The 12,369-nt window shown below is 51.3% G+C and overlaps 1 protein-coding gene and 1 non-coding gene across 2 annotated transcripts; both read right to left on the bottom strand.

Moving 5' to 3' along the window:
• Nucleotides 1-4,798: 4,798 nt before the first annotated feature.
• RPLP2 (ribosomal protein lateral stalk subunit P2) lies at nucleotides 4,799-9,476 on the bottom strand. The gene is made up of 5 exons (XM_086472041.1): nucleotides 9,397-9,476; nucleotides 8,829-8,952; nucleotides 7,070-7,118; nucleotides 5,323-5,421; nucleotides 4,799-4,920 (listed from the first exon to the last, which is right to left on the bottom strand). Exons 2-5 carry the CDS (start codon nucleotides 8,949-8,951, stop codon nucleotides 4,844-4,846), a joined length of 348 nt encoding a protein of 115 aa, XP_086328167.1. The 5' UTR covers nucleotide 8,952; nucleotides 9,397-9,476; the 3' UTR covers nucleotides 4,799-4,843.
• Nucleotides 6,780-6,911, bottom strand: LOC147414615 (small nucleolar RNA SNORA52). The gene has a single exon (XR_015183858.1). It is a non-coding gene; the product is annotated as a small nucleolar RNA SNORA52 (small nucleolar RNA).
• Nucleotides 9,477-12,369: the final 2,893 nt, after the last annotated feature.

Genomic DNA, 12,369 nt, shown 5'->3' with positions numbered 1-12,369 from the left:
AATTTGAAGCAAGATCAGCAGGAGGGAGGTTTGGCAGCACAAAACAAAAAGCCTAAGTGGTTTTTTAATGGAATCAACACAGGGCAAAAGCACTTTCTACCAAAGTTAAAAAAAAATAATAAACTACTTCATTCATCTTGGCATAAAGCTATTTGCATTAGGTTTCTTATAACTGGTTGGAAGTTTCTCATTTGGGACACTGTTATACCTGTCCCTGACTAAGCAAAGGTAGGCCTTCCTCCCCACAGGAATTTCACCAATTATGTTAGTGGAGGTTATCCAAGTAGCCCCCCTCCTGTTCTTTCCACTCCAAAAGTCCTTTCACAGCACACAAGGGAGGCCGGTACTCTCCCCCCAGAGGGGCCATCCGCGTTGTAAGAACAGCTGTCTACTGCCTCACAGTCAGCGCACTGAAGCGACCGAACTCAGCAGGTAACCCTTGCATAAATCCAATGTTTAGGCTCGAGTTGGGCCTCATACTCCAGCCTCTACAGACAGAGTGCTTTTTCATTAATATTTTGTGCTTTCTTTCCATCAGACGGGCAGGAGCCCAGCCTTATCTTTCTTCCAGGCCCTACCCTGGAGCCCACCAGCTCACCTAGCTGCCAGGAACTACCCTTGGTACGTATTAGCTCCATCCTGGAGCACCTAAAGAATTAACTCCACTTATTTCAAGTTCTCTGTTTATGCCCTGTACTCACCCCTCTTTCTCTTCTCATACGTCTACTTGCTTTTGTAATTTCCTTCCTCCCTTGCCCATTACCTCTTTGCGTAACCTTTGTCAGCCCTCATCTCCTCCACCTGAAGGGGTGAGGGTTGGCACACCTGAGCCTTGGCCCTCTTGAAGGCCCTTAACACCAAGACAATCATAGCGCTTCCACCCCACGCTCCTGGTGACATAGAAAGGTATTTCCATGTAGCCAAACCCAAAGAAAACATTGCATCTTGCATTGTATAGAACAGGGATTGTGCTGCAGAAGAACTAGTCAACAGGCTGTGACTTCAGTGGAAATCTGTGGCAAAACTGAGCGCGGAATCTTGTTTGCAGATACCACCCTAACACTTGTAACCACAAGGAGAGCTTTGTTCTCAGGCTGATGCTGCTTCCTCTTTTTTTCAGCATTTCACAAACCTTAAGGTTCCTAGTGTATCTGGAAAATAGAAACAGCAATGCTGCAACAATGCTGGGCTTAGTTTCACTTGATTTCTCAACCGCAATCTTATCCTGAGTTGTTTACATCACTCTGCCTTGGCCCTCAACGTTACCTGTTTGAGGAGGTTAATGCTGCCCTATTGAAACAGGTTAATGAAATAAGCCATGTGAACATTAATCTCTTGCAGAGTGCTGCCTGGGTACTGGCACTAGTGGGCTGCCAAACAACTGTGTTTTACTCAAAAATAACTTATCCCCCAAAACTAATCTCTTTCTCCTCACTAGGAAAATACTGCCATAATCCTGCAATTGCTCATAGCCCCGCAATGAGCTGGGTCAGCAAGATCCACATGGCAGCTTTTCATGTGTATCAAACCCCTGTCAGAACGCTGCAGGTTCCCTCATGCCCTTACGCGTGATGCCACTGAAACAGCTTCTCGTGCATTTTGTTTTCTAGTCTCATGAACGGTGAGCAGTTAGGACACGTGAGATAATAATACACAAGCAAACAATCTCTTCTTTCAGGTAAGACCTTGGTTGGTGGTGGCCAATGGGAATTAAACGGAAGCTTTAAAGAGGCAGTCTGTTATACTGGTGTCTTCAGCATGTTACTTAAGTATTGTTGCCTGTAGTCAGCAAGACTGGGACAGTGGTCATGAAGACCAGCCCGAGTGCTGCTGACATCACTGGAAAGCCTGACTTTGATGTCTTTTTCTTGCCTGTGATGGTCGTGTATGTCGGACAGTTCCACAGCAAACAGTTGGGACTTGCTTCAGAGGAGCATCCCCTGAGGCAATGGAGCTGTCCCTTTGTCCTGCCCTCTTGGGACTGAATTTTCCTTCTAGGAAAGCTGCTACAGATATCTCTGCCCTATGTAAGTCAAACCTACTGAGCTGAGCAGGTCTGCCTCCACGTACCAGCTTGCAAAATTGGGCCTTAGTAGTAAGAGTGAAACCAGTTATTTTGACAGCGGCCCCGGGGAGCCATTACTTAGTACTTTCCAGCAGCGTCCAGGACATCCTTCCTGCTTTCCAAGTAGCGAAGATGTCACATCACTCTCCCTGGCCCATGGTGTTTGTAAGGAATTATTTTTGGTCAGAGCTGATTAGAGGTGGCGCAGCATTTGTGTCCCAGTGAGGAAAGCTCACGTGTTTCAACATCAAGCCTACGACTAAATCACTCTCCCCTACCGTCAATCTTGTAATGATCAGTTACCAGTGTAATCTCCAGGCACAAGGCTACCCTTTCCTTTCCTTTCAATGCCTCTAAGCCTTTCTTTATGAAGTCAGGAAAAACCTGTTCTAGCTAAAATTGTTTCTAGGCCACCACTAGGTGGACACTAGTTTTCTCTGAGAACATCACGGAATGCAGCACATCCATCCCACCGCTGTTGCCAAGTCTGAAAAGGCATCAGTGACAATTGAAAATGCTCAACAGTGTCCACAGAGCAGGAGCAGGGATCCTGACTCCTTCACAGCTGAAGCTCACTGAGATCAGCAGAACAGAGAGTGGTGAACTCCACCGGCAGCACCAAGCAAGTCTGCAACAGACTTCCAGGCATGTCACTGCTCAGGTACGAAGCCATCAGGTGACAACTGTTTCATAAATAGGTACGGGAGGAAGAAAGCTTAAAATGCTTTGATTTTGCATTTGGAAGAAATGTCCACCATACAGAGGTTTTAGCAAATTCTGTAAAATGTGTGTGAAATCTTGATTTTCCCCCTGACCTTCACAAGGAACACCTATGGGGCGGTTACATAAAACACACTGGCTCCCTGTGGCAGTGTAATGAATACTGTCTTTTCAGGGCTTTCTCTGAGAGCTGCCTCCCAAAAGTTTCTTCTCTGAACAGCTTACCAGATGAGCTGTCTTCCTCTTTCTCAAAGCAGATTGAGCAACGGTTTATATCAAAATGATGCACTTTCAGGAAGGAATTTAAAGGTGATAAGAGAACGCCCAGCACAGGATCAGGTCCATTACTCAAGGTCTAACAGGACATAGGGAGAAGATAGAGAATAGGGGGAAGAAGTTAGTCTAGACGTAGCTGCAGTCCTCCCATCACAGTAGCCAGCAGCTGGCACCACAGGTTTCAGCCTCTTCCCACAGGCCTGGGCACAGCCAAACTCATGGAATAGCTCAGTGCCACCGAAACAAACTCCTTTGCTCATGGAAAACCCTGCCGAGCAGTGCAACAGGGCAGGTCCTTCCTGGGAAAAGTGACTTTGCTCTTGCGGCGCAGGGCGTGGGGGGCGGGGAGTTACCTCTCAGTAAAAGGACATCCAAGAACCACTCTTCTTCAGTGATCTGGAATGGAGAAATCAGCAAGGAAAGGAACACTACCTGCACCCCTCCCGGCGCCAAACCACAGCCCTTGTGAGCCTGCCAGAGAACTAGTGAGTAACAGACCGTTGCTGCTGCAGAGACCACCGTGCTAGGACTTGAGGCAAAGTAGACGAAAGGTATTGGCCTGTCACCCCGTCACCTCCTTGCAGCAGGCACGGGAGGGCAGCAAGGGTTAGCTGCTTACACCACAGCCATTCCGAGGTCTGCGGATGTGACTTCCAGCTGCTCTCCCTTGGCTGCTGTGAAGTAACGGGTGTTTTCTCTCAGTACATCACAGGGAGAGAAAATAGTTTTTCCCACTTGGACTTCACCCATGTCTCCTCTCAGAAGTACTTGCCATGCTTTGTCCAGTGACTCATAGCCAACACAGCTGTATCAGCTAGTGCTTTTTTTTTTTTCCCCACGACAACTATGTTAGAAAAGCTTCACAGTATAGTCTGCTCCAGGACACCTCTTTTTGACACTGCTTGTGCTACTTGTACTCTGCCTACTTACGGTGACAGCCAGGAACCGCTATAGAAGTCAGGGCAAGCTGCCTGCCAGAACCATCTCCTAGCAGAAGACACTTTATAAAAGCAAACTTTACTGTCCTCCGAAGCTGACACCTTCTAGGCACACCAGAAATCTGTTTCAATTCTCTAAAAATACCATTCTCCTCATAAAAGTTTTTTTTATTCAGATCAAGGTGATTCATGTCCTGATAGTTCAGCTACCCCCAGAAGAGCACCTTCACGTTGATCTCAGTGTCCCATGAAGAGCAGGATGCAGTATCCCTTTTTGTTACAGATTCTACATTAAACGTACAGATGAAACCCAAGCAGAAACAATTTTATTGGTGTTGTCCCTAGATCTTGGAAATCTGACACAGCAATGAAATTGGTGCCTTTAGGTATTTATAAAAACTAACTACTATAACTAGCTCTGAAATTATGTTTCTGGACTAATTCAGACCTGCTGTCCCCTTGGTTTCATATGTTTTGGAATCGATTAAACAGATCCTGAAAAATAGTCTTTTTCATCGCTGAATAGCTGGGACTCTTTCCTGAGTAACTGAGATGGCAAAATAGCACGGGGAAGGTGAACTTAAGTTCCCATCGGGCAGATTCAGCTTCCACATACTGTTGAAGGAACAGCAGTGTCAAAACAAGCATCCAGGTTCACACAAGCTTAGCCAGAGTCCCACAGCTCAAATTCACATACCTGTTTCAGAGAGAGATAAAAGCCAAAGCTTTGTCAGAGCTATTTTAAGAAGAGCTGTCTGAATCCAGTAGCACTTGTATGGTTGTAATAATAAACTCAAAAAACATTTAAAACAAAGAATTTTAATAACTTTTCTGTAACAAATAATTAATCAAATAGGCCAAATCCCATGTCATCGTCAGATTCTTCAGATTCCTCCTTCTTCTCTTCTTTCTTCTCCTCAGCTGAAGGAAAAAAAGAGACCAAGCCAGCAGTCAGTATTTACATTTTTTGCACCACAGATTTTTCAAGACCCATGTTTTGGTATTCCCAGCTTCCACATCATTGGTATTTCAGCCTCCATGGTCCATCTCATTCCCTTTCAACAGCCAAATACAGACGCGGGGGGGACACAGACACTGAAGGGATGTGCTTTACACAGTGAGGTCTGTTGGATTCTCCGTTCCAAGCCAGACCAATGCTAAGGTGGACAGAGAGCAAATGCATCTGATCCCCCAAAGGAAAGGGAACTGTTCAGTTCACACTTCAACCACACAGTGATCTGCCTTGAAATCTGGAATCAACTGTTAAGATTTTCCCAGAGAGAAAGGGAGCTGGCCTGTAACCCTGCCTCTTCTCAAACTCACCGGCAGCAGGGGCAGCGGCCGCAGCAGGAGCGGCGGAGCCCCCTCCAGCAGAGACTGCCACAGCTCCCCCGGCCGGCATGCTGGCCAGTTTTCCATTCCCTGAGTGGGACAGAAGAGAAGGTGTTTAAATGTCATTGCAAGCACAGAGGGAAGGTGAAAAGGCAGAGACATGAGAGTGCAGAACACACACACAGTCTCATGGACTGAACCTGTCACTATCAGCTGAAAGGAACAAGAGGCTGCACCTTTGATAAGAAAATATAAACTACTCTGTGAAAAAAAGAGTTGAAGATTCACAAAGGCTTATCCCAAGAACACTGACAGCACATTATTGGTAAGTTGTCTCCTGTACGCAAAGTCCCCTGTTGTTTTTTCCAAAACTGTCATATAAAAATAGTGGCAAACACATCCAATTTTACAGATGGAAAACCTGTGTTTTCTGAATACAGCATAAAAGCCCAGAAATCAACAATTTCAATATACCTCAAAAATAACTTAAAGGCAGCACTGGCTTCCTCCCCCACCTCCCCTTTATTTTTTAACAGTACAGAGAACTGCAAGGGCATGACTGGATCACACTTACAGGAGAGAAGGGGGGTGTAGGGGGGGAAGATGTATTTATGGCAGAGAGTACAGTATTTCAAACAAATTCTCCAGCACCCTATGAACCCTATTGCACCTCCTTTGAGATTAGCAAACTGCTGATTTATGCTCCCCTTCGGAAAGCCAGTGAGTTCTCTGGCATCTGCCTTCCACATACCAAGGCTCCCGCGGCATTCAGAGGTCACGTACGCAGTATGTTTGCCTGTATTCCAATTTCTGGGAATCAGTTTCTCAGTAATTCCCCATTACTTCAAACTCTCCCAAGCTAGCCAAGTAAACAAACATGTTTCATATGTATGTCAGTGTGTTCTAGGAAACCATTTATTTAAAGAAAAAGTCTTACAGAAAGAGAGAGCGTAAGTGTGTTGTAAGCACGTGCACAATGGCTCTCTTTGGTCTTCAGACCACACGGATAGAATGCCCAGCTACTGCTTGTAACGGCAAGACCAGGCAACCTTTAAGCAAATATATGCCTAAAAGCTCCCTCGTGTCTATGTGCTTGCAAAAAAGTAGAAATTAATGGATTAGAAACCTTTGCACTACCCCGGCTCTGCTTTATTTCAGCCCTATGACCCATCCAATTTATGTTAAAAGTTCCAGCTTTGGGAGGAGCACAGGCTTCTACAGAGTCCTAGCTCAGAGACAAGGGAACACCAGACTTGGGGAGCTCAAGAACAGCTGTGTCCTGGAGAGGCTTGTACTGATCACAGAGGGTGTCACCGTACCCTTAACGTGAACAGACACTCACATTTAACAGTCCGTTCTTCCTGTTTTACACCATCAGCACATCCAAGTGGGTAAATGCAAAGAAAAAGTCTCTCGGGGAACTTAAGGACACCTAATTCTTTCTCCAAACATGTCCAGAAAACTATGTCAGAGCAGACTACTGGTAAGCTCATGCATGCTTAAGTTTTCCAGTTTAATGTGGTCCACAAGCGAATCCCAGCAGGTACTGGCACTGACCTGCAGGGAATTAGAATGGACCTGGACTTCCGTCACTTCAGCTGAGATCCAGCATGGAAGCCCTCAAGTGCAAAGCCAAACCGATGAATAATCAGGGAGCTGGCAGCAATTCTACACGCTCAGGTCTAAGTCACCACAGGAGCAGAGGCAGTTACCTGTGGCTCTCGGAGACTGTACTTACCCTGAGCAATGACATCCTCAATGTTTTTTCCATTCAGCTCACTAATGACCTGTGTAAATTAAGTTTAGAATGTTAATAGCTCCAAAACAGCATGAGTACAAGCTACATTTAAACAAGGACTGATTCATCATCAAGTACAATGCCTCCATCCTGCTGCTTATACAGCCCCAACCCGCCTCATTTCTCAGTGCAAGGAACAGGATGTTGAAATGAAAACTTCAGCCAAGTCTCTTCTACTTTCCTGTGAAAGCTTCTGCATGAAATCTGTTACAATAAAGTCATGACTCCAAAGACCTTGCAGAAAGAAAGATACACAGATGTTCTGAAGCCAGTTAGGAAACCCCACTAATGGTGTGTTAGTCACTGAGGGACTGTTAAATGTATCTTGCCCAATATCCACTGGGAGGCTCTGAAGCACTGGGCCCTAGACCAAAACCCCCAAGGTCCTGCTCCTACAGCCAAGCTGGCTTTTTTATCCTTGCACTGGAACAGGGAGTCCCAGCTTCATTTTTGCTGCTGTTGTTGTATAAGCAGGGATGAGGAAAGCAAGACACAAAACTTGCTAAAGCAAGCAAGCACTTTAAAAACAAAACCAAAAAAAACCCCATGCCACAGACCTTACTGGAGGGTCCCTGCTACCAGGAGTCAGTGCTGAGCACTGCCCAGTCACCAAAGGACTTTCCCCAAGAGCTTTCCAACAGGCACCTCCTGGTGCACAGGGGGTGTGTGGGCTGTGACACACCGTGCCCAGCTGCTTCCTTCAGCCTGAAGGAAGCTGTTTTTAAGACTTCATTAGATTTACACTGGCATAAGATAAAGCCAATGCAAATAGAAAAGGATTAATTAATCATGACCAGAACAAATTCCAGAGAAGCTTTCCGGATATTGAAGGATCAGAGAAAACAACTAACTTATAAGGGTATTAAACAAGCACAAACAAGCCAAATCCAGAAGACCTGCCATTTCATCAGGAGCACCACGAGCTCACACCAACATCCCAAACCGTAACAAGGATGCTGTCAGCTCAGTCAACCCATCGTTTTGTGGGGCCTATGGAAAAATGGTGTCTCCAGCTGGGAAAGTGACTTGGTTTTCCCTCCACCTCTCTGGAAACACTCTGCATACAAGCACAGGGCAGGCGATAAGACCATTTTTGTGTGTTTTTTTTTTTTTTTTCCCTCCATGGCCATTTATTTTTAAATTCACAAGGCTGGAAGTCTATTATATCACACTCAAATTTAGATAATTAATTTCCAAAGTCTTCCCACATATTATTATTGAATACCTTTAACGTCCACGCTCTAATTTGCCTATGTTTCTTGGGGAAGGATCAAATGCTGCTTTGCAGTCACTAAGTAAGAATTTATTACTGAATATCAGGCCTTCAAAAGCGTTGGCTTTGAATCAGCACTGACCAAAAGCCAAAATTAAACATTAACTGCAAACTATACACTGCATCAGAGCAGAACTCGTTTTCAACACATACTTCTCTGTAGCCACCAAAATTGAACAGTCACAAGTGAGCAGCAACTGAGAGTGATCTTTGCGGAGGCCAGGTGTTAAACACAGAAGCCAGACCTTGACAAAACCGTTGTAAACCCAGTTCTGATCGGTTAAGCAGCGTTTCAGAAGTCACACATGTCACGCTCAGCCAACGCCTGAGCGGAGCAAGACCAGCTCAACCGCGGGGCCGCTGCAGCAACCCCGAAGGCAAGGGAACAACTGGGCCAGGCCCGCCGCAGCCAAGAGGCACCACCACCTTGTTCATGCGCTCGTCATCCGTCTCGATGCCAACGCTGTCGAGAATCTTCTTCAAGTCCTTCGACGTGGGAGACTCGTTGCCGCCGAGGACCGCGAGGAGGTACGCTGCGACGTAGCGCATCCTGCAGAACGAGAGACCCGGATCTGCACCGCTGGCGACCTGGTCACGCGTTCGGTGGGAGCGAACCTCGCCCTCCCGCCCACAACCGCCTTGCGCTGCTCTTCACCCAGGACCCGCGTTACCGCCCTCCCGCCAGCACGGCGCCCCAGTAACACCCCGAAGCCGTGGCGCTCCCGCCCTGCGCCCCGGGGCGCTGCTGCCCGAGGGTCCGGCACCTCCTCGCCCCCCGGAGAGCACCCCCGCTCCTCCCCGCCTGCCCGCGGCGCTCGCCTCAGCCTGCCCCGTCCCTCCGCTGGCTCAGGCCGGAAGAGCACATGGCCGCCATCTCCCCCCCCCCGAAATGGTCTGGCCCAAGCCCCGCTACCGGCCGCGGGCTGGAGCGGGTGGGCCGGGAGCGACCATTCCCGCGGGGGGGGGGGGGGGGAAGGCACCGCCACGCGCTTACTTGGGAGGAGGCGGCGGCACGGGAGACAGGCCTGGGACGTGCGCTCGCAATGGCAGCCCGGCGGCGAAAGGGAAGAGGCGGCGCCTCGGCAACGCCTTCTTCCCATCACCCCTCAACAACGCGCGCTGCCATTGGGTCAGGCCGGCGGGGAGCGGACAGGCCAATGGGGAGCCGCGGGCGTTGCTGCTCCAGCTGCCGCCGCCGCTGCGCTGACGGCCGCTGCGCAGAGCGTGACGCACGCGCCGAGGCGCGGGGGCCCCCTGAGCACAAGGCCGCGGCTGCTGATTTTCCGTCTTCCGGAGTTTTTGCCCCCAGACTGCGGCATCCGAGCGGCGCCACCCGCCGTTGTGCCCTGTCTTGGTGGGGCCTCCCGGGAAGCGCAGCCCCCCCCTCGCCGCTGAGGAGAACTCTCCGCCGGGGCGCGGGCGGCCTGTCCTGCTGGGGGCGGCCGGATGTCAGGCTCGGCGGGGTCACGGGGTTCCCGTCCGCGCTCGGGCCGTTTGAGTTCCTCCTGGATGAGGGAAATGGAGTAAAGTGTCACATCGTGCCGCAATGCTGCGGGCACGGGCAGAGCAGGAGCGCTGCGGCGGCGGGGCTGTGAGGAGGCGGGGCGGGCCCTGCGCCCCAGAGAGCCCCGGGCTGGGCAGAGCGCGCTCCGCTGCTCCGGCAGCTCTGGGGCCGCCGGGTTCGCCGTTCCCTAACGGAGGCAACGCTCCCGGGCAGCAGCCGGCCGTTGGGGTTCCCTCCCTGTGGGAAGGGGAGCGCCTCGGGGCACCGTGCGGGTTGTGTTGGGCCTTGGGCCAGGGGCGCCTCTCCCGGGGCACTGGTGTGGCAGTGCTGCCCGAGGTGCCGGCTGGAGGCTCGCTGGGATAGGGGTATGGGAGCGTCTACAAAAATCTATATAGCACTGTTTACCCAGGCTGGTACAAGGTACCCCAGACCTAAACAGTGATAAGGAGGAGTTTTTTGCAAGCACATGGCGCTGTTCATCCAGAGGAGACGTGTGTTTAGTGAGTAACAAGGCTAAGACAAGGGGATCTTGACAGATATACGACACTGTTCAGCAGGCCTGGTAAAACAAAAGGTGCCATATATCTCAGCAATGAGAGAAGCTCAACAGGAACCAAGGACAAGACTACAAAGCTCTGTTATGTAAGATAACGCAAAAGAAAAAACATAAAAAAATTTCCCTTGAAAAAGTCAAAGGAAGTCAACTTTTTAACTTTAGGAAACAGTGCGCAGGCTTAATTGGCTTATGAATATTCACTTCTCTGCCCAGGAGATGCATAATGACATGATAATGAAACATAGGATGTGTGATGCAAAGGGGGGTACATGTTAAGGGGTAAAAATGTAGTCTATGTAGTAGGTGGGTCAGGAAGTCTGTGCCTTCCTAGTACCTCAGGCAATGGGGAACAGGAGAGGGTCCTCTGTGGCCGAGAAATTAGGATAAAAAGGGGGCTGTGATCCCAGCAACTTCGAGAGACCCCACGGGATGTGCCCAGTGGACTCCCCCTTTATTCGAATAAAGTTTGTTTTACAGGACTCCTCTGTGAGCACTGAGCGCTGGTGCCAGGATTCCCCACCCGGCTTTGCCCCTCCGAGCGACGCGGAGCACGGCCCAAGGGCTGCGGGGCCTGGCCGGGATGCGGCGCTGGGCCGAACGCCGCGGCCCTCGCTGCGGGCACAAGGCCGGCGCCCTCCCGCAGCCTGCGGGGCGGCCCAGGTCCCGCCGCGGCAGAGCCCCGCGGCTCCCGGCGGACCGAGGGCTGGCCGCGCCGCACCCGGCCCTGCGCCCCTCCGGGCTCGCAGCCCCCGCAGCGCAGGAGCACCAGGCCGGGAGCCTCCCGCGCCTCCCGTTCCCCGCCGGCTGAGCTTGAGCCCAGCGGAGCTGCCCCGGGACCGCCCGGGGTGCCGAGGCCGCGTTAGGAAAACCTCATGTCGTGACATTTTCGTGGCGGGCCGCCCGAGGCCGCTTCCCCGGCGCGGCCTGCCCCTCGTCCCGCCGCATGCAGGACCTCCTCCGGCTCGTCCCGCCCCGGCAGCGCCGCTCGGCCGCAGCCTGTGCAGGAAGTGCCGGGGCTGAGCCGAGGCGGGCTGGGCCGAGCCGAGCTGAGCCGGGCCGGGCTGGGCCGGGCTTTCGGGACGCACGTTTTGGGTGCCAGGGACCGGGTGCGGAGGGGGTGAGACACGCGTGGCCGCGCTCAGCGGGGCCGAGGGCCTGTGCCCTGGCCTGGCTGCGGCCGGGGGGTCCGTGGGAGCTGAGCCTCGGCTCGGGGGGCGCTGTGGGGGCCCAGGGCCGCCGGAGCTGGCGGCGGGGCAGGTGAGGACAGCCCGGGACAAGTGTGTGCCCGTGGGGTGGGTGTGCAGGCGTGCGTGCCCGTGGGGCTGTGCCCCGGGGTGCCTGCCCCTACGCCTGAAGCTGCGTTCGTGCTCTCCGAGCCTCTCCTGCCTGGCCAGCTCAGAGCTGCCCTCTGGTTCCTTCACCATCAGTAGCTTTACAGAGTTACAGCAGATGGTCTTTTTGCTTACACGCGAGTTGTGTGTGTGTTGGGTACAGCCTTTTTGTGAGAAATACGCCTGTTTTTCCTGAAGCGGTAGTTCCATTTCCCAGTTCTTCCAGTCCTTATGTGTCCGTGAGGTTTCTGCTTTTGCAGGGAGCCGGGTGTGATGCCTCCCCCCAGACTGTGCCTTGGGAACAGCAGTGCTGCCGTGTCCCGCAGGGTAACAGTAAAAAGCGCTGCTCTTCAGGGTGTGGCAGGGCATTAGCTTGCTTCTGCTGGTCTTGGGCGTTAAAGCCGTGACAAGTTTTTTGTAGTTCTGCATCACTCAAAAGAAACTTCTATTTGCCTATTTGATCCGTGGCAGGGTTTAAAAAGAACTCCTGAAACTCACACCATAAGCTAGTTTAATTTCCAAGCTCAGGAGGAGTTGCAAAAGATAAAGGAAGTGGAAAGAGCAGAAACCAGGGAC

This window comes from Leptosomus discolor, chromosome 12, assembly GCF_034619465.1.
Source record: "Leptosomus discolor isolate bLepDis1 chromosome 12, bLepDis1.hap2, whole genome shotgun sequence".
In the NCBI taxonomy this organism is placed as follows: domain Eukaryota; kingdom Metazoa; phylum Chordata; class Aves; order Leptosomiformes; family Leptosomidae; genus Leptosomus; species Leptosomus discolor.
The sequence above is the reverse complement of the archived record's forward strand: the minus strand, read 5'-3'. Positions and strand labels throughout refer to the sequence as shown.